Raw genomic sequence first — 23030 nt, forward strand, 5'->3', positions numbered from 1 at the left:
TTCAGGTGGCATTTAACATGGGACACTTGAAAAGTTTCCCGGAAAATTTTCAAGCACCTTGTTTTCATTTGCTTTATTCAACTTAAGCTTTGTTAAGCATTTAGCTTAAAAGTTGAGGTATTGAAACTCGGGTGAGTAAAATGTTGGAAGGGGTACAATTTCATTATTTGTGTTTGGTTAGCAAACATAAAACTCGGTATGTATATGAATATGATGTTCCTTTTAACGAATAGAGATTGTGCTGTGTTTTGGCTTTCAATCCGGATAAATCAACTTAATCAATCTTAGTATATAATGAATCTGATAGGTGCAGAATTGCTACAAAAGTTTGAAACATAATCAAAAATAAACCCTAGCATAACTGCAAGATTCCTACATACACTTATTTTATTTTATTTTAAAAGCTAGTACTGGAATAAGGTGGTATCTAAACATGGTTTTTATGTATAGGTGGTATGTTGGAAAGCCATCTATCTTCATTTATGAAAGATGATAAAGAATAATCATTTATATTTATTTCATTCGGCTTCTTCTCCCATGGTACACGCCCTTGAGTATTAGATCCTGGTCCAGTACAATCCACTTCAGCATAGATGAAGTTCTTTCTGCATCATTTTGTTTTCAATTAACATAAGCTAAAAAAATAATGAAAAGATTGTCTATTATGACACATTCCAATAATATATGCACCCAAAAATGGTCATTCTTATGCATAAAAAAAAAAGTATTTAATCATTAAAACTTACTCATGGCCTCCATATTTCCAAGGATCCCATCCTCCTGAAAGTACCACTGAAGAAAGGTATGTTTCCCAAAATATAACTCTTGAATAAGGGCCATATGCTCTTCCTAAATTCACTTTACCAATCCCAGTAACTTCTCCTCCTCTAAAAACAAAACCAGATGGTTCGGTTGATGAATTCCTACGTTGTGCTGTGATAAAACCTGGAGGTTTAGAACTATCTTGTGTTGCGTTTATCACACATTCCTGGAACAGGTAAAAAAAATCTCATTGTTTCATTTTTTGAACAAGTTTATAAATTGTTAGAAATAATGAAAAATAAAAATTGTAAATAAATTTAAATAATTTCTTTGAGTAGTGTTATTTGAACATCTATTTGCTTGACAACCAAATAGACAATCATGTTTTTACAAAGAAAAGTATATACATTGGCACAAAATCAAAGTAATAGAGAGAGAAGGTAAAAATATAATGTGAGTATGATAGAGAAAGTTGTCACAAAAATTGTTATAAAATGGTTGTAAAAATATCATTTCTCAATTTCTTTTGTATATATATGAGTTTTGCTATAAGCCAGCCATGAAGATGTCTTTTAACAATCCACACCTCATGGTGTGATTTCCACTTTTTAGTTATAACTTTGTTAAAAGACACGTTCATAAAAATTAGTTGGTGTCTTTTAATAAAATGCTCATAGAATAACTTGTTAAAAGACACCTTCATATATATAGGCAAATTCTATGGTACATCCAATATATTTGAGTGTGTCAATACACTCACTCTTTAAATTAATAGTTAAATGAGTTGTTTTTGAAGAAAAATATTATTTTTTTATCACTTAAAGTTATAATAACTAAATCTTATTTATCAAAAGTAACGAAATAAAATTAATATTTTTTGAATTTTTATCACTCATGTTGAAGAACATTGATTATTTTTTACGATATTATGTAAAAAAAATATTATGATTCTTATAAACAATGAAATGATGTTTTTTCTTACGAAATGAAGTTCTATAAAATATAAATATTGAAAAATAGTTATTTCTTACATGAAAAATGATCTTTAATTTGTAAAATTATGAAGCGAGAGTACCGGTACACCTCACTTTGTTTTTAACCTTGGTGATTTTTGTTTTGTTCACAAATTTATTACTTTTGTCCCTTATTATTTTGTTTCAGTCCTTGTAAAATTTGTTCATATCGAAATTGATTCATATAAAATGCAGAATATTTCATTTTAGTCTCTCAAAATAAAGAATAATAAAAATACTAAAAGGGATGATTTCAATTTGAACAAAATTTTTAGAGACTAAAATAAAACACCAAGGACCAAAAGTAAAATGTGGATATTTGCAACTATAAAAAGGAAAAAAAAATTATAATGAATAAAAAATTAATGAAAAATATTGTAAATATGTACTATTATTACATTTATTATTAATACTATTTACTACCTCAAAATAAGATTGGGCTTCACCAAAAATGAAGTCAACTTCACCCTGAATATAACAATTCTTAAAATAGTGACGCCCCGTTGCATCAAACAAAGTATCTTGATAACCTAAAAAACCACAGTCAAAAACAGCAGATTTATCACCATTTATAATAGCAGCTATTGCTGGTCCTTCATTTCCAAATGTATTCTGCAATTGCACAACAAGAATTATATATGCAAGTTATTAAGATAATTGCAATGTGAGATGAGAAAAATTAAAATAAAATAAAATTATAAAATTCATCAAGATATTAAAGGTTAGAACCTGAGAAACCAACATAATCACTGCTTCCTCCGGTCATTATTATAAGCAAAAAAAACTACTACTTTATAGGTTAATTGAATGAGTGATGTATGTGACCATTAATATAGACCACATATATGTTAATGGTTACAAACATCACTCATTCAAGAAATCTATAAAGTAGTTTTTTTGCTTATAATAATGACCGGAGGGAGTAATTTACTAACATTTTTTTATTAAAAGAAAATAAAAATTGTTGCTTTCTTGTGTTTACCTCAAATGTAATACCACTCAAAATCACATTAGGTGGAAATGAAAAGAATGTTGTTGTTGCTTTCCCATCACCATAAGTAATTTTTGTGGTTTTTCTGTCAGATCCTTCTAAAATGATGCACGGTTTGTCATAGGGAATATTAACATTTTCCCTGCAAAACAAAACAAAACAAAAATAAGAAAATGAAAATGAAAAAAATATGTAGGATATGCTTGATTTCATTTTTTAAAAACTTTAAAAGAAAAAGAAGATGTTCTGTAAAGCTTCTTCAAAAAAGTTGTTCTGCAAAGTTGCTTCTTATTTTCTTGTTTCTGAAACAAAATAAATAAATAAATAAAAATACTTGTCTTAAAAGAAAAAAAAAATCGAAACTATTGTACAAAATAACTTCTAAAAACTCAAAAACCGAAATATAATCAAACAAACCCTTGCAACATGTAATGTCCTGGCTGCGGGTAATTACAATGTGTGTAGTTACCCGTCCATTGTGAATATTTTTTAAAGATGCATATTGATTGAATTTGGATCTAATTGTCATCCCTATATATGAATTAGATGCACTTAACAAGTAACAACGATGTATATATTGTTCCCTCAAAACAAAACAAAAAAAGCAACTTTCGTGTATTTGTGAGTCAAAATAATAATAATAATAAAAACTTACACGTATTTTCCAGGATTTATGTGAATTTTAACCCAATGATCATTTTTGTTTTTTATTGAATCAATGGCAGGCTGAATCTTTTTGAATTCCCCTTTTCCTTGTTGATCAACAATAATGGCATTTCTAACATGATTTCCACCACAGTCAATGGCTATACCAAGACAAAAACAACAACTAATGAATATGATCAATTGAAAAATCATTGGTCGAGAAGATATATAATTAACCATATTATAGTTGATTTGTATCGAGTGAGTAGTGACATTATGAACAACCTTCTCACTTATATATGCTTGGAAAATTAATTATATATTCTTCAGTTTCCTTTTCCCTTAATGGCTATTGAAAATAATAAGTCTTACGAATTGAATGTTAGGTATTCAGAAAGTCTGTGTCAAAATCATCTAAAATAATAAGATATTAAATATTTCTTCCAAAAAAAATAAGATATTAAATATTTTTAATTGAAGTGCTTTTTTGTTCCCATTTGGAATAATTCGTCACATTCATGAACATGGAGGAAAAAACATTGATATTCTTTTCTTAATTTTATTCTTTTACGGTGAAATTTCCTTCAAAAAGAAAATTTCTTTTACCAAATTGTTTTCATATTTAGCTGCCTAAAAAGAAAGAGTTATGATACATAGACAATCTTAGGTGTCAATACACCTCTTAATACCCACACAAAAATCAGACACGTAGCTACGTGGATCCAACACAAGCACACTTTCTCATTCATCTCCTCTTCTTTCTTCTTACTACATGGGGTGTATAAAGGTGTCAATAACTATGTAAAATTTTCAAAAAAAATAAAAATGAAAACATATGTCTCGTAATCCAAAAGTTATTTCCATAATATGTTTTTCATAATAAAATCCAAATTAAAAATTATTACAATAAACAACTCAATGTTGTACGGGACCGGGATGTTATAACACCTTAATCACTGTCTATATTATAAATTTATAATTTATAATTTTATTTATAACTTCGCCCTACATGTACATTATCCAAATAACTAACTCATTCTTTCATAGTTTTTGCAAAACGGGGAGACCCCCAACGCAACGAATCAAAATTATTGTCTTGGTTAAAAGAGGTGTCTACATTTAGTGTACGACATGCCTCGGATAAGATATCTTTTTCTTTTTTTTTTGCTTTTGCATCGGTTTCCGACCCATCAAAGGTGGGCGACTAATCCGACTCGTGCGTGTTAGATTATGTTGTGGTTATATTTAATATATTTCTATTATTAGGAAGTATGACTTAGTTTTCTCTTGGAACATAGTCTACACATTATAAGGCTTGTAATGTGGTTGCATCTATTCTCACGCTTTCCATTTTTGAATTATGTGTAAGGTTATATAAAACCAAACTCTTGTTCTCAATAAAATAAGATATTCTCTCATAAAATCAGTATGGTAATTATTTGTTTTAACGGTGCGTAGAAGAATGCGCACTGACCAAACGTTGTTCCCCTTGGGAATTGAACCCGGTATTCCTCAAGTACATCCTTAGAAGGAGCTCCTTGCCACTGGAGCCCAAACAATTTGGTTTGAATAAGCTATCTTTAGAGGAGAGAACCTATGAAAAACGAAAAACGATTGTAATTTTTATCATTATTTTAATCATTTTGTAACTTGTATTTTTTATACTTCAAATTTGATAGAAAAATAGACCTATGAAAAACGATTGTAATTTTTATTATTATTTTAATCAATTTGTAACTTGTATTTTTTATTTTAATCAATTTGTAACTTGTATTTTTTATACTTCAAATTTGATAGAAGAATAGGCTGCTGTAAAAAAAATGTGTTGATATAGGGCAAGACCGTTTCTCTGTCACTTTTACGCATAAAGGAAGAATAGTCTATGGCTTTAATATAAGGTAAGTGGTTAGTTTATGAACACTATCTTATAATTTTATTGATTACTATATCTCCGTTCCTTTTTAATTGTCACTTTTTAACATTTTACACAAAACAAGACAATCAATAATTGTTTCTACTTTTGATGCAATAAGTTACTACCTCAGTTCCTTTTTAACCGTCACTTTTTGACATTTTACACAAACTAAGACACTCAATAAATGTTACTTTTTCTTATACAATAATTTATACTTTTACTATAATCGCCTTAATCATGTAATATCTTATTTCATATATTTCTCTCTCCACAATAAATAACTAAGGGTAATGTTGGTAAAACAACATTTATTGTTGCATTGAACTTTGAAAGTGACAGTTAAATATGAACAAAAAAATTTCTCCAAAAGTGACACTTAAAAAGGAACGGAGGGAGTATACTTTTAGTATAATAACCTTATTAATTTAACATATCATTTCATATATTTCTCTCTCCGCAATAAATAACAAAGGATAATATTGGTAAAACAACATTTAATGATGCATAACTTTGAAAGTGACAGTTAAATAGGAAAAAAAAATTATTCAAAAGAGGCACTTAAAAAGAAACGGAGGGAGTATAATAAAGGAGGAATGTGAAGGGGGATAGAAATACGTTGCTTAGGTAACGTTTGATAATATGCATAGCTATGTGTCGAGTTGGATCCTACCTACGAAACAATTGTTATAAATGTTGATTAATTGCCAACCCAAATAGGTTAAGTTTATTAATTGTTACTAACTAAGATAGGAATAACAAAGTGGAATTTGAAGCTATTCACACGTTACAATAGTGATGGGTCTGGTCCTTGAACAATAGTTCAAAAACCAAGGAGAGTGATGGAGGGAGATTTTGAAGGGCATGATAGTGGTGGCAGCCTGGTAGGTCGTCTCAGACGATATTTAATGTAGAGGTCAATTTATGGGGATCCAACATTAATATAGGAGTATTCCAAATGTGGATGTTGAAGATTTGGTGAACCAATCATATGACATTAGCGATTTTATTTCAATAGATATTTTATCCGACAAAAAATAAACGATATTCATTTATTTATTTGATAGAGCATAAAAGGTTAAGACAGAGATTGATGACCATACTCATGAAGAAAATCTTGAGAAATTCAAGGGTCGTAGAAAAAATGTCAAAACGGTAAAAGTCAAGGTAACGGTGGCAAAGATTTTACTATTGTAACGTGTATAATTATCAAGACAAAAGGGTTAAATAAGTAAATGATCAGTCTAAATATATCAATATTTGATTTAAGTCCCTCTAAAATATTCTTTAGGTTTTTTGTCTCTCTAAAAAAATTCATCTATGAAAATAATCCCTACTTTTTATTCAACTCATGTCTAACCTTTATATTTTTCAATGAAATTTTCGAGAAAATGATAGAATATTATGAATCTCTCCCAAAAAAAATAGAATTTTTTAACAAAGCATGAATTAAATATGAATTTTAATATTTTTGGTACTAAAAAATTCATATTAAATTCATGTTATGTTAAAAAATTCTAACTTTTTTTGAAAAATATTGTCATAATTTTCTACCCATTTATGGAAAATTTCATTAAAAAATATGAAGGTTAGACATGAGTTGACTAAAAATAGGGATTAATTTCATTAATAAATTTTTTTTAAGGGACCAAAAGCCTAAAGAAAATTTTAGAGGAACTAAAATCGAATATTGGTATATTTAAGGAAAATATTTACTTATTTAACCCAAGACAAAAAGGGCTTCACCGAGTAAAATAACAAAAACATATCGAGGACCTCCTAGATCCTACCTACACATATTGAGGAATATATAGCCAACCACAAAGCATGTTTTGAAGAACCCTCATTTCCTTGCTGAAGTCTTTATGGTTTTGCTCCCAGCTCGTTTCAAACCACAAAGCAGGTCTCTTTCCATCAAAACCCTAGCCAGATTCTCATTTACATCACCCTAAACCATTATAACAAGAAAGCGTTATGTTCTACATCTGTGGCCTCACCTGAAGTTAGTTTCCATATTAGGCTCTCTACAAAATTGGCATAATTGGAAGTTTTTGTTATTTAGGACAACGGAATGTTCTAAATTTGCATGGCTTTCTCTCAGTGGTCTCGGTAGTTCTTGAGGTCTCAGATTCGATTTTCTCCGGTGCTAATTTGCGTGGGCTAATTTAGCTTCTTCAAAAAGTAAAAGAACAAAGATATTGTAGAGATTGTGCTGTGTTTTGGCTTTCAATTGTGCTTCCGCAAATCAATTGTAAGAAAATTGCTCTTCTCCCAAAAAAGACGTTCACTCCCATACAAACTGACTAAAATACTCCCGCGTGAGTTAACTCACGCTGAGTTATAACCTGCGTGAGTTGGATATTGAACGTCACTTAAGTCACGTTGGTTTAACACCTACGTAAGTTAACTCACGTGGGCGTATTTTGGTCAGTTTAATTTGTATGTGAGTGAGCGTTTTTTGTTGGGAGAAGAGCAATTTTCCAATTGTAATGGTTCAAAGACAATCATTTCGGATAAATCAATTTAATCAATCTTACTATATAATGAATCTGATAGCTGCAGAATCGCTACAAAATTTTCAAACATAATGAAAATAAACCCTAGCATAACTGCAAGATTCCTGCAAATACTTATTTTATTGAAAAACTAGTATTGGAATAATCCAATCAAGTAGAGAAGCTGACTCAAGAATAATCCTTTTTCTGTATAGTTGGTATATTGTTAAGCCATCTATCTTCATTTATGAAAGATGATAAAGAATAATCATTTATATTTATTTCATTCGGCTTCTTCTCCCATGGTACACGCCCTTGAGTATTAGATCCTGGTCCAGTACAATCCACTTCAGCATAGATGAAGTTCTTTCTGCATCATTTTGTTTCAATTAACATAAGCTAAAAAAATAATGAAAAGATTGTCTATTATGACACATTCCAATAATATATGCACCCAAAAATGGTCATTCTTATGCATAAAAAAAAAAGTATTTAATCATTAAAACTTACTCATGGCCTCCATATTTCCAAGGATCCCATCCTCCTGAAAGTACCACTGAAGAAAGGTATGTTTCCCAAAATATAACTCTTGAATAAGGGCCATATGCTCTTCCTAAATTCACTTTACCAATCCCAGTAACTTCTCCTCCTCTAAAAACAAAACCAGATGGTTCGGTTGATGAATTCCTACGTTGTGCTGTGATAAAACCTGGAGGTTTAGAACTATCTTGTGTTGCATTTATCACACATTCCTGGAACAGGTAAAAAAAATCTCGTTGTTTCATTTTTTGAACAAGGTATCAAAGATAGAAATTAATGAAAAAAATTGTAAATAAGTTAAAATTTAAATATGTTTTTTAATCCCTGTATATATGTCATTTTTGTTTTTAGTCTTTGTAATTTTTGTTTTTTTTAGTCATTATAGTTATATCACTTTTGTCCTTTATTATTTTGTTTTAATCCTTGTAAAATTTGTAGAATATTTAATTTTAGTCCCTCAAATGAAGACTAAAATAAATATTAGAAGGGATAATTTCATTATGAACAAAAATTTAGAGACTAAAATAAAAACATATTCTACAAAAAGAAAAGAAAAAAATATTATCATTATTTTACCACATTTTACGACTATAAAAAGAAAAAAATTATAATGAATAAAAATTATATATTTTAAGACAATAAAAAATATTATAAATATTTATTTTTTTAAAAGAAGTAATATGTATTATTATTATTATTGTTATTGTTACTATTATTATTATTATCATTATTTCATTTTATTTTTGGTCAAGTATTATCATTATATTATTATTATTATTACCTCAAAATAAGACTGGGCTTCACCAAAAATGAAATCAACTTCACCTTGAATATAACAATTTTTATAATAATGACGTCCCATTGCATCAAACAAAGTATCTTGATAACCTAAGAAACCACAGTTAAATACAGCAGATTTATCACCATTTATAATAGCAGCTACTGCTGGTTCGCTATTTCCAAATGTATTCTGCAATTGTACAACAATGAATTAAATCTACAAGGTATGAAGATTGTTGCTTTGTGAGATAAGAAAAATTAAAATAAAGTAAAATAAAATTAATCAGGATATCGAATGTTAGAACATGAGAAACCAACATAATCACTAATTTACCTCAAATGTAATACCACTCAAAATCACATTAGGTGGAAATGAAAAGAATGTTGGTGTTGCAATATTCTCATCACCATAAGTAATTGTTGTGGTTTTTCTGTCAGATCCTTCTAAAATGATGCACGGTTTGTCATAGGGAATATTAACATGTTCCCTACAAAACCAAAATAAAAAAAATAAGAAAACGGTTTTCAAAACTATCCTACAAAACGGTTTGATTTTTTTATTTATATGCTTCGAAATTATAATCAAACAAACCTTTACTTTAATGTTTAATAATAATTTCGAAGCATGTAAATCAAAAAAAAATTATAGACACATTCAATCAATCAAAAATCATCATTTGTATGACTTTTAAATTAAATATGACAAAAATCAAACATTTTCAACAATCCAAAACAATTATAGTTGACTAATGATGTTAAAAATATACATTGTCAGTGCATATGAATTTTATTTTCTAAGTAGGGAGAGAGACGGACATCAGAAGGCAACACCGACATCCCAACTAGGTTGGTATCCTGGGAAGCCTCTATCCTCTGCCTGCCAAACTTTAAGGTTTTGTTTGGGAGTTTGGAGGGGAAGGGAGGGGAGGGCTTTGGGAGGTTGGAAATATAGAAAAATGGACAAAAAATTCACATTTTTTGAAAGAACAGTTTTTTAGAGAATGATAAACTAATACTTATGATTAATATACTTTTAATTTTAAGAATATTATAATAACATAGATTGAATTTGAAAAATTCATATAAACCCTTCATAACCTCCAAAACCCTTGTACAATTTTTGAGTTCCCCCAAATGAGGGGGAATTTTTTATTATGAGTAAAATATTAACCTCCAAAGCCCTCTCCTCTCAATGTCTTCTATTTCTTCCACTTGCTCCTTCCTTTTTTTCAAAACCCTCCCCTCCAAACTCCCAAACAAAGCCTAAAAATTTATTAAAAAAGGGAAAAAATATATATATACAAGGAGAGGGGGACTAGGCCAAAACCCTAAAAAAAAAAACAAAAGGAAACATGAAATAAAACGACTACGAAAATCTATAATTGAGTAAGCCAATTCTATCTCGATAGAAATCCATATGCAACTCCGCCGGAAGCGTGAGTGCATATGAATTGGATGCTTAATATTTTATGTGAACTTAACAAGTAACAACAGTGTGCATGTTTCCTCCCTTAAGAAAAACAGTATACATGTTTCCTTAAAACAAAAACAAAAAACAAAAAAACAACTTACACGTATTTTCCAGGATTTATGTGAATTTTAACCCAATGATCATTTTTGTTTTTTATTGAATCAATGGCAGGCTGAATCATTTTGAATGCCCCCCTTCCTTGTTGATCAACAATAATGGTATTTGTAACATGATTTCCACCACAGTCAATGGCTATACCAAGACAAAAACAATAACCAATGAATATGATCAAATGGAAAATCATTGGTCGAAGAGATAACCAAATTATAGTTGATTTGTGTGGAGTGAGTAGTGACATTATGATCAACCTTTTCACTTATATATAATTGAATGTTAACTATTAAAAAAGTTTGAGTCAAAATCATTGAAAATATTTAATTGATATTAAATATTTCTTTCAAAAAAAAAAGATATTAAATATTTTAATTGATGTAATTTTTTTTCTACCATTTGGAATAATTCAAGAGGTTCATGAACATGGAGGAAAAATCACTAAAATTGTTTTCTTAATTTTATTTCTTTTACTGTGAAATTGTTTTCTTATTTATAAGCCTAAAAAGAAAGGAAAACATATGTATCGTAGATTCGTAGTCCACAAATGTATTTCCAGTCATAATACTAATAATAGTTTTCTTTTTGGGTTAGCATAATATGGGTAAAAGGTGATGGATCCATAAATTTTCAATAGTAAGAGTAATGTCTATATATAAATTTCTAACATTAAATATTTATACAAAATATTGTAATAATTTTTTATTTGGTTTTTATTATAAAAATTAAGAAAAGTAAAACAACCTCAATGTTGTACAGGACTGGGATGTTATAGCAACTTTTTTTTTTACTCGAACAAAATTTAACACATTTTATTCATGATAATATTTCAAATACAATGAGAAATGTTTGTAAAAGTTTTGCGAATAGTGTAATTGATAGATGCTTATGCTAGAGCATGAACACTACCACAATGAACCACTTGTCAACTTCTATATCCACTCAGCTTTTTTTCTAATAAGTTTTTGTTTCTTTAAATGATTAAGCTTAAGCTTTGTTATGTATTTAGCTTAAAAGTTAAGGTACTGAAATTTTGGTGACAAGGTTAGGGTGTAAATAATGAAGGGATAAAAATTTCATAAATTTTGTGTTTGATTAGAAAACATTAAACTCAATATGAAGTTACTATTTTGAAATAAAGGTAGTGTCATGTTTTGTAGTTGTAGGTAAGATAACATAATTCGCAACCGTTTAAATCCATTCAAATTCTCCTCAACTTTGACTAGAAATAAACCTAGTCAATCCTTCCTTAAAAAAAAAAAAATAAAAACCTAGTCAACCCTACTATATAGTGTAATTTTTTTTTATTTTTTGAACGAATATAATATAATTGATAGGTGCAGAATTGCTGCAATATTTAGAATAACCCCTAGAATAACTACAAGATTCGTAACAACTATTTTATTGAAAAACTAATAATGGAACGAGCTGGCATTCAAAGTAGAGAAGTTGATTCAATATACCTTATTTGTGTATATCAATATCTCAACTCAGCCTATGTAAAGTAAATTATAGAAATATATTTGGTATATTGTTAAGCCATCCATCTTCATTTATGAAAGATGATAAAGAATAATCATTTATGTTTATTTCATTCGGCTTCTTCTCCCAAGGTACACGCCCTTTAGTATTGGACCCTGGTCCTGTACAATCAACTTCAGCATAGACGAAGTTGTTTCTGCATCATTTGTTTAAGAATTCATATAAGTTACAAGACATGGTGGAAAATATTGTCTAAGACATACCAAGATACACCTGAAAAAGGTCATTTTATGCATAAAAACATGAACTTGTCACAAAAAAAAAAAAAGTATTAATTAAGGGGGTATGAGCATGACTCATCAATCTAATTCATTTAATGTACTAGGCATGTATATAAAGGTAAAAGGTTGGAACAATGAAAAAAGTTAAACATGACATTTATCTTGGAATAATAGTCAATGAAAAAGAATGTTCTTAATCAACCACCAGAATTCTCTAAAAAACATCAATCACTTCTCTGATAATGTTTTGACCAAGAGTCTTGTAGATTTTCGCCCTATCGGTTTGTACAATGTTTTGTTCAAGACTATTTTTAAGTAGTTTGTCAGGCGTGCGTATCAGACCCTTCTTCGATGATTTCATTAGCTCCTTTATACCTAATAGAGGTACGAGGAATGCTAGGATCAAACCCTCTAACACAATATGAAGTTACTGTCCAAGAAGTTGATAACACCGTTATTGTCCAAGAAGTTGTACATCACATGTATATAAGAAGAAAGGTAAAAAAAAAAAAAAAAAAGGCTTATTGTTGTTTAAGGTTGACTTCAAGAAAGCATATGATATAATATATTGGGATTTTATGAAACTTATTCTTTCTAAATTTGGTTTCACCTCTATAATTATAAATCTTATAATGAGTTGCATTACCTTATCCTCACTCGCTTTAACTTGATAGATTCAAACCCTCCTAGTCCTACCTATCTATGATATACCCTATATATGCATGTTAATCATTTTCAATGAATAAAAAACTTACTCATGGCCTTTGTAGTCCCAAGCATCCCATCCTTGAGGAAGTACAACCGAAGAAAGGTATGTTTCCCAAAATATAACTCTTGAATAAGGGCCCCATGCCCTTCCTAGATTCACTTTCCCAATTCCGTCAATGCGTCCTCCTCTAAAAACAAAACCACTTGGTTCATTTGATGAATTCCTAAATTGGGCAGTGATATATCCCGAAAATTTAGATATATCTTGTGTTGCATTTATCACACAATCCTACAATATCAACAAACTTTACTGAGACTAAAATCAACCATTAAAACCAAAAGCAAAATTTGAAGAACTGCATGATACTTTTAAAGGGTCTAAAATAAAATCTTGTAAATATATTATTACCTCGTAAAAAGATTGAGCTTCACCAAAAATAAAGTCAACGTCACCCTGAATATAACAATTCTTAAAATAATGACGTCCCGTTCTATCCCACAAAGTATCTTGATAACCCAAGAAACCACAGTTAAATATTGCTGATTTATCACCACTTATAGTAGCAGCTACAGCTGCTCCATCACTTCCAAATGTATTCTGCAATTGCATATATAACAATGAATTATTTATGCAAGTTGTTAAATTTTGGCATCATTACTAATTTACTAAGAATAAAGAAGTTATTGCTCTAGCCATTTTTGTTGTATTTACCTCAAATGTAATACCACTCAAAATCACATTAGGTGGATTTGAAACAAATGTTGTTGTTGCTTGTCTATCACCATGACTAACTATTGTGGTTATTCTATCAGATCCTTCTAAAATGATGCATGGTTTGTCGTTGGGAATATAAATATTTTCCCTACACAATCAAATAATTAAAACATGAGAAAATCTAAATTTAAATTTAGGATGTGTTTGATTTATCTTCTTAAAAACTCTTTTAGTTTTTGAAAATTATAAAAGAGAAAAATTTGTTTTGTAAAATTTGCATGTGTTACTTATAACCTTGTTTTTGCAACAAATTTTGTATTAAACAATTTTACAAAATAATTTTAAAAACCAAATACAATCAAACAAACCCTTACTCTGATATTTTATAATAATTTTGACGCTTAAACTTGTTAAACGGTCAACCAATCACAAACTCTCTTTTTATAAACTTTTACATTAGATATTATGAAAGTCAAACTTTTTCAACAATGGATCGGTTATCATAAAAATTGTCTTTCACATTTTAAAATCAAATTTGTTTGCCCCTTAACTAACGCATTTGGTGTAATTTTGATCTCAACCTAAAATTTATATTCTTATTTTGTCAATTAACCTAGATGACTTGAAATTTACTCATATAAAATGAATTAGTGGGGAGTTTGGGGTTCGAACGGGATCATGCATATATTGTATTTTTAAAATTGTGATTTTGGCTCAATAAATGATGAATTGTTGTCTAATTGAAAGAGTAAATACCTCTTCTAATGCCAAAAATTACCATTTGAAGGGTAGAAGTTATGGCTTGAGCTTAAAATTGCAACAGATGTGATATTTGATAGAGCATATGAATTAGATCCTTCATATAAATTAAATGGATTGAGTCTTAAAATTTAGGTGAACTTAACAATGTAACAACAACTTACGTGTGGTTATATATATAAAAGTTATTCAAAAGAAAAAACAACTTACATGTATTTTTATTTCAAATAAATTAAATAAATAAAAAATAACTTACACATATTTTCCAGGATTTATGTGAATCTTAACCCACTGATTATTGTTATTCACTATTGAATCAATGGCATGTTGAATCATTTTGAATGCTCCTCTTCCTTGTTGATCAACAACAATGATATTTGTAACATGATTTCCACCACAATCAATGGCTCTACCAAGACAAAAACAATAACCAAAGAATATGATCAGATGGAAAATCTTTTGTTGAGGAGGAAAACCCATTATAGTTGATTTGTGTTGAGTGAGTTGTGTGACATTATGAACAACCTTTTCACTTGTCCCTTGTATATATACGAACTTGGAAAAATTAAGTGTATTCTTTCCTCACTTCTACTAGATAACGTTATCATGCAAAAAAACGAGGCTAATTTTGACCTATTTTTGTTCATTAAAAAACAAGTTACTTATTTTGAGAAAGCTTTTTAAAAATTTCGTTTGTTCCAACTTCTCCATTTAAGGAGAAGAGAAGTTCCAAAAAACGAGGGTCAAACACATCTTAAATATTTTTTAAAACACATCTTAAATATTTGTAGATATAAGTTTTTCACACTTGTATATTTAAAAAATAAATTATTCAATAAATGCTCAATTGGTAGGACAATGCATTATGATATGATATGCAGGGCGAACCCCGAACACCTGACAATGCATTTATTCAGCTTATAAGGTGAATTCTAGTCACTAGGCTACCTGACAAAAAAAAAAGATAAAATTTAAAGTTTTCAAAATTAAGAATACATAATTTTTAAAATTTTATTTTTAATTTTGGTTTCGTAATTTGTATCCTAAAAACACAAGTTAGTAGTATTTTTTTTTTAGGAAAATGTTAACAAGTGTCTTAAAAAAAGTTTATCTTGAAAATAGTGTATTCAACATCTTGAAACTTTAAACATTGACTTTTTCTACATCAAATTCATAATTTATTTCTATTTTTGATTTCTTAACTAGTGTCCTAAGTGCACTTGAGGATGATAAATGGAGAGGATATTAACTCACTTGTTAACATAACATTTTTTTTTTATTATAAATAAAGTACTACCTCCGTTCCTTTTTAACGGTCACTTTTTGACATTTTACACAAACCAAGACACTCAATAAATGTTACTTTTTTTTATACAATAATTCATACTTTTACTATAATAGCCTTAGTCATTTAATATCTTATTTCATGTATGTCTCTCTTTACAATATATAACTAAGGGTAATGTTGATAAAACAACATTTATTATTACAATGAATTTTGAAAGTGATAGTTAAACAGGAACAAAAATATTTGGTTATTTTACATATGTATCATGTGAAATTTGACCTCATAAATATTACAAACTCAAGCTATCGAAGTCAACCATTAATGATTTAAGTCCAACCGTTGTGGAATTTTACTTCATCCTTTACACGTTACTTATTGAATGAGATGACATTTTGCTTTGTTTCATATGATGCAAGTGAAATTTGCCTAAGTTAAATAAAGAGTTAAATATGTTTTTGGTCCCTATAAATATGTCAACTTTTCCTTTTAGTTCCTCTAAAATTTTCCTGCAACTTATAGTCCCTATAAAATTTTCAATCTTCATTTTTGGTCCCTCTTTTAAAGTAAAATCATATTTAAAATTCATATTTTTTAATAAAATTTTCCAGAAAAATTTAAAATATTATAAGAATGACTTCCAAAAAAATTTAGAATTTTTTGACAAAAAATGAATTTAATATGAATTTTTATATTTTTTACGGTTAAAAATTCATATTTAATTTGTGTTTTGTTAAAAAATTCTAAAATTTTTTAGGGATTTTTTTTAGAATATTTGACACATTTCTGCACAATTTCATTTAAAGATACAAAAATTAAATTAAAAATAGGGACCAAAAGTAGTGATTGAAAATTTTATAGGGACTAAAAGTTGAAGGAAAATTTTAGAGGGATTAAAACAAAAAGTTGACATATTTATAGAGACCAAAAACATATTTAACCCTTAAATAAAAGTAATAAGAGGTACCATACTTCTTTACACGAAATACATTTGTTTTCTTACATATGTGATTTTTTCTTTGCCTTAAAAATCACATATGTAACTTGCAGTAGAACGATTCTGCAAATATCTAACCGTTGTCGCATTCTTTTGTCAGTCGATATATATCCTATCATATTAGTCTCTCTAATATCTTTATCTTTAACTATGATGTAAGAAACTTAAGTTGTAGTAAATTTGGGATAACCACATTGTGCTAGTAAATTTAGCATAATCACATTGAGCCATCTTGAACTATATTTGAGTTTCAACAAAATCATGTTGCCACAAAATCAACCATCGGATATGGAAGAAAAATCTAAGGGATCGTTTAACTTCATGATATTGATTCATGAGGAATCTTAAATATTAGACTAATGTAGGTCTCATTTTGAGTAGATTTTGACAAAGTGTCAAATTTTCAAGCTATCCACATATACATCACAAAAACTCAAAATCACTTTTTTAGCCAAATTTAGCTTTCATGCATTAGGAGGGAAATTTTTTCATTTGAATTTCAAATCCATTAAATGACAAGTGAAGATGCTATCTGATCCAAAATTTTAGCTAAACTCCAAACAAACTTCCGAAGGGATGGCCATGGATACCCAATGGATAGGGTACTATAGTACCCATCTCCATACCCTCATTTATAAAAAAATGCCCGTACTCGAGCCCGTACCCTCATGGGCAACAATTTTAGTACCCTTTCCCATACCCTATGGGCACTTAAGTGCTCATACCCGCACACATTATCCGCACTTTCTCTATGAAAAGACAACAAAAAACATCACAATTGAAATAAAACTATGATCCGAAATTATTTAAATCAACTAATAAAATAGTACGAATCGTAATATTTAGCCAAATAAAAAAAACATCCAAAATATCCTTCAAAAATTAAAATAAAAACATTAAAATAATCGTAGTATTTAGGTTTAAACTTAAATAGCTTAGATTTTAGGTTTAGGTTTAGACTTAAATAGCTAAATAAATTAAATAATTGCACACCAAAAATAAATAAAGTATTTATTATATTATATAAATATGTACATGCGGGTTGCGGGGCTGAGTTGTATAGTACCCTTATCCGTCTCCATATTCATTAAAATTTACGGATAATTACCCTACCCGTGCCCATACCTATGAAAGCGGGGTTTTACCATACCCATTATAGATATTTTTTGCGGATATCCATCGGATCTGGGTCCAATTGTCAACCCTACTCATAACTCAAACCTTTCCCCTCCTCTCTCTCATTCATTATGCGACTTAGAGCTTCACATCCCTCTCACTCTACACTCTTCTTGGATCCAATTTAGAAGGCAACTCTCTCTTACTCACTGACACCATATTCACCGCCGACACAACCGATCCTCCGCCTTCAGTGCCGATGAATCCACCGCCACTGACAGTCAATGGTTTCTTTACATCATTTTTGCAGTGAATTATCAACTTAAAATAATAGAGAGACATTCTTACCAAAATCCAAAATCCAAATAAACCCTCATACACCATTTAACCTTAACATCATCAAAAAACACAATGAACATACATCCTCAAAACCTACTAGGTAGTTTACTCGAATCAGCTGTTTCAACACATTGTTCCATCTTAGGTCGTACCATCCATGCACACATCATTCGCACACATGTCACCCCACTCCCATCTTTCCTCTCCAACCACCTCGTCAACATGTACTCCAAACTCGACCTTCTTAACTCAGCTCAACACGTTCTCTCACTCACTCACCTCCGCACCGTTGTTACTTGGACCTCTCTTATCTCTGGTTGCGTTCATAACCGTCGTTTTCTCCCTGCTCTTCTTCATTTCACCAACATGCGTCGTGATAATGTTCAACCTAACGACTTCACTTTTCCGTGTGTTTTCAAAGCTTCTGCTTTTGTGCAGATACCCATGACTGGTAAACAGATTCACGGTCTTGCTTTAAAGGGTGGGATGATATATGATGTGTTTGTTGGGTGTAGTTGTTTTGATATGTATTGTAAAACTGGGTTTCGCGGTGATGCTTGTAACATGTTTGATGAAATGCCTCATAGAAACTTGGCTACTTGGAATGCTTATATTTCTAATGCAGTTCAAGATCGAAGGTCTTTGGATGCGATTGTGGCGTTTAAGGAGTTTCTTTGTGTGCATGGAGAGCCGAATTCGATTACATTTTGTGCATTTTTGAATGCTTGCGTTGATATGGTGAGATTGAATCTCGGGCGTCAGTTACATGCTTTTATTGTTCGGTGTGGATATAAAGAGGATGTTTCTGTTGCGAATGGGCTTATTGATTTCTATGGAAAATGTGGGGACATTGTATCTGCTGAAATGGTTTTTAGTAGAATTGGTAATAGGAAGAATGTTGTTTCATGGTGCTCTATGCTGGCTGCTCTTGTGCAAAACCATGAGGAAGAGAGGGCTTGTATGGTTTTCCTGCAGGCGAGGAAAGAAGTTGAGCCGACGGATTTCATGATATCGAGTGTGCTTAGTGCTTGTGCTGAGCTTGGGGGGCTTGAATTGGGGAGGTCGGTTCATGCTCTTGCTGTCAAAGCATGTGTTGAGGATAATATATTTGTTGGGAGTGCACTTGTTGACATGTATGGAAAATGTGGAAGTATAGAGAATGCTGAGCAAGTTTTTAGTGAATTGCCTGAAAGGAACTTAGTAACATGGAATGCAATGATAGGTGGATATGCACATCAAGGTGACATTGACATGGCCTTGCGTCTATTTGAGGAGATGACATTGGGTAGCCGTGGTATTAGACCGAGTTATGTGACACTAGTTTCTATATTATCAGTATGTAGTAGGGTCGGGGCAGTGGAGAGAGGCATTCAGATATTTGAATCAATGAGATTGAACTATGGAATTGAACCAGGTGCTGAGCATTTTGCTTGTGTTGTGGACCTTTTAGGGAGATCTGGTTTGGTAGACCGTGCTTATGAATTTATTCAAAATATGGCAATTCAACCCACTATTTCAGTGTGGGGAGCTCTACTCGGTGCTTGTAGGATGCACGGGAAAACAGAATTGGGAAAAATTGCTGCCGAAAAATTATTTGAGCTTGATCATGTAGACTCTGGCAACCATGTAGTGCTTTCTAATATGCTTGCATCTGCTGGCAGGTATTGATTTTAAACCATGTTATTAATTTTCCTTCTTGAATTGCCTTGCTTAGTTAGATGAATTGATAGTTTTATTTGAAATTTTTCTTCATTCCTTTATTATTATTTTTTTGGCTTAAATGCTCTTTTGGTCCCTTAACTATTTAATTGGTATCGCTTTGGTCCCTTAACTAAAAAAAAGATTGTTTGAGGATTTTAAGTTAGGGTTTTAAAATTGGATCTGAGTTTTTTTTTTTTTTTTTTTAAATTATTTTAAACTCAGATTCAATTTTAAAACCCTAACGGAAACCTAACAGAAGGGACCAAAACGAGACTAAAAAAAAACTTAAAATCCTCGAACAATTTTTTTTTTTTTTTTTTTCATTTTTCTTCGGTTGCTAACATATCTAGTTGAAACTAAAGTGATGTTGTCACTTTCATATGACTCAAACATTATCAAAGCTCTTATGGTCATACTTGTAATTGTTAAATGCAGATGGGAAGAAGCCACTGTTGTCAGAAAGGAAATGAAAGACATTGGTATAAAGAAAAATGTTGGATATAGTTGGATAGCTGTAAAAAACAGAATCCATGTTTTCCAAGCAAAGGATAGTTCTCATGATAGGAACTCTGAAATTCAGGCTATGCTAGGTAAGCTCAGAGGAGGGATGAAGGAGGCTGGTTATGTTCCTGATACCAATCTATCTCTCTTCGATTTAGAAGATGAAGAAAAAGCTTCAGAAGTTTGGTACCACAGTGAGAAAATTGCTCTTGCTTTTGGCCTCATAGCTCTCCCTCAAGGTGTCCCTATACGTATCACAAAAAATCTTAGAATTTGTGGAGATTGCCATAGTGCCATTAAGTTCATCTCACGAATTGTTGGGAGAGAAATTATTGTGAGAGACAATCACCGTTTTCATCGCTTTAAGGATGGTTGTTGCTCTTGTAAAGACTATTGGTAATACTATTTTTTTATATGGGTTAATAGGTCTTTATCCCCTGTAATATAGATTATTTCTGGTTTTCTCCTCTGTAAAATATTTTTTTTGATTTACCACCCTGTATTTTTTGTTTTGTTTTGATTTACCCCCTAATAGGTCAAACAAAAACGAATTATATATTTTTTTTCCAGAATTTTTCGGTTTTGTTTGGCCTATTAGGGGGTAAATCAAAACAAAAAAAAAAAATACAGAAGGGTAAATCAAAAAAAATATTTTACAGGAGGAAAATCAGAAATGATCTATATTACATGCCTCAAAAAATATAGCAAAACAGAACAAAATACACTTGTAGTCATAAAAGTGTTATTTTGCACACCATTTTTTATTATATTATTCTGCACCATCTTTTTATTAAATGTTTTTAAAATTTCTAATGCACCTTCCTGTATCTATATTATCTCACAGTAGAAAAGATGCTAAGAAGATGTAAGCATTATCATCTGAAAAAAATTATGGTATACAAATAACAATACTAACAATGTTGGTAACAAAAAAACAAGTTAGTAACTCTAAGTCTCTAACATTGTTCAAATCTTTTCAAGTTGACCTTTTCCATTAGGTTTTATAGCCATAAACAGTCATACTTACTCATCATACGTACTTTTATATATTTTGGAAATAATTTTTTGGGGACTACCTTATGATCCCGAAAGTGTAAGAGAAATTTCATTGTATTTTTAATTATTTGAAGTATACTCAATTTAACCAATTGACAGAGTTTATTGTTAGTAATATTTTTGTGATGAGTTTTAATCTCATAAAATATTTGAAGAAATATTGTGAAATATGGTATTATTTGCAGTTTTTTTAATCAATTTTGGTTGCTTGAGATTATGATTATTTGTGCAGATGATGAACTAAAACCATTAATTGTTTATTGGTTATTCTATGAAGCTATCCTGATCGAGTTTTTTAAAACTGATGTTGAAATTACACTCACGGTTAAAAAAGAGTGGATGACTCATTGTATATAATAAAAAAGAATGAAAATGATTCTAATGAGAATAAATCTATAAGTAGATTCATTTTATCCTAAATAAAATTTCTTAGAATTAAAAGAAAGTCATACACCATGTATGACTTTCTTTTAATTTCACGAAATATATTATGTATGGTGCAATTATATAAATAACTCAAATCACCTCAATTGCTATGTGCCTTATCTAAAGCATCACTTTCCATGGAGAAAGGCAAGTTAAAGTAAGGCAAGGGCAACATTGATGGCACATTGCATACATTTATCAACCTCTACTCAATCAGCTGATTCCAACAATTTATTTTTCTGTGAAAGATTCCTCAATCCCCCATAATTCAAATTCAAATTGTATCAAGTTCTTCCCTCTCTACTTTTTAAAATTTGAATCTCTCAAACCCTTATCTCATTCCAGTCTCTTTTCTTCCCTCTTCTTTCTCCTAACCAAGGTGCAGGAGTATTATATGTGGATTATATTTTGAAAGCAATGAAGCATTTAGTTATTCAAACATTTTTTCTTTCTACTATTTTTACTTGCCACACTCTTCTAATCTTAATTTTTGTTTAATACATTTCACTTTTTATGACTAATTGTACATATGTCTAATTGAGGTGTTTTAGCTAATGGGTTGTTGGGCTTAATTATTTTCAGATATTTGTAAAGGGATAATAATAGTATCGTTGTCATAAATAGTTTCTTTCATTGGTGGAGATTGGTTCAAGAGGATGAAGGAAGCTTAGCATGCTCTTGGAGCGCATAATGATATTAGTTCCTATCAAGTTTCAATGGAGAATTGAAAGTAGAAGACAATGATCAAGTGATGATATCAAACAAATTGATTGATCTAAATGAACACTGTGTAACATTCCACAACAATGATAATGTAAACTGAATTCTTGATTTATTCCTTCTAGGCATGCCTGCGTGTGACCATTCAATAAATTTATAGTTCTATCTTTAAATTTCATTTTTGTTTTTGCAAAATCATATTGGTTTCTTGATTTATAGTTCTA

General features: G+C 30.1%; 4 protein-coding genes across 4 annotated transcripts; 1 reads left to right on the forward strand and 3 right to left on the reverse strand.

The window, feature by feature from the left end:
• Positions 1-427: 427 nt before the first annotated feature.
• LOC120580695 (putative pectinesterase 52) lies at positions 428-3243 on the reverse strand. The gene is made up of 5 exons (XM_039834763.1): positions 3236-3243; positions 2758-2908; positions 2199-2387; positions 747-988; positions 428-605 (listed from the first exon to the last, which is right to left on the reverse strand). The coding sequence occupies exons 1-5, from the start codon at positions 3241-3243 to the stop codon at positions 428-430; spliced, it is 768 nt and encodes a 255-aa protein (XP_039690697.1).
• A 4764-nt stretch (positions 3244-8007) lies between these two features.
• On the reverse strand, positions 8008-11283 carry LOC11434724 (putative pectinesterase 52). Its single transcript, XM_024785018.2, has 5 exons — positions 11240-11283; positions 9473-9626; positions 9140-9328; positions 8329-8570; positions 8008-8188 (listed from the first exon to the last, which is right to left on the reverse strand). The coding sequence occupies exons 1-5, from the start codon at positions 11281-11283 to the stop codon at positions 8008-8010; spliced, it is 810 nt and encodes a 269-aa protein (XP_024640786.2).
• Positions 11284-12076: 793 nt separating this feature from the next.
• On the reverse strand, positions 12077-15165 carry LOC11431826 (putative pectinesterase 52). Its single transcript, XM_003617092.4, has 5 exons — positions 14922-15165; positions 13904-14054; positions 13601-13789; positions 13239-13480; positions 12077-12398 (listed from the first exon to the last, which is right to left on the reverse strand). The coding sequence occupies exons 1-5, from the start codon at positions 15143-15145 to the stop codon at positions 12230-12232; spliced, it is 975 nt and encodes a 324-aa protein (XP_003617140.2). The 5' UTR covers positions 15146-15165; the 3' UTR covers positions 12077-12229.
• Positions 15166-18162: 2997 nt separating this feature from the next.
• LOC11431827 (pentatricopeptide repeat-containing protein At4g14850) lies at positions 18163-21091 on the forward strand. The gene is made up of 2 exons (XM_003617093.4): positions 18163-20063; positions 20539-21091. The coding sequence occupies exons 1-2, from the start codon at positions 18475-18477 to the stop codon at positions 21002-21004; spliced, it is 2055 nt and encodes a 684-aa protein (XP_003617141.2). The 5' UTR covers positions 18163-18474; the 3' UTR covers positions 21005-21091.
• Positions 21092-23030: the final 1939 nt, after the last annotated feature.

The sequence above is a fragment of the Medicago truncatula genome, chromosome 5 (genome assembly GCF_003473485.1).
Source record: "Medicago truncatula cultivar Jemalong A17 chromosome 5, MtrunA17r5.0-ANR, whole genome shotgun sequence".
NCBI lineage: Eukaryota > Viridiplantae > Streptophyta > Magnoliopsida > Fabales > Fabaceae > Medicago > Medicago truncatula.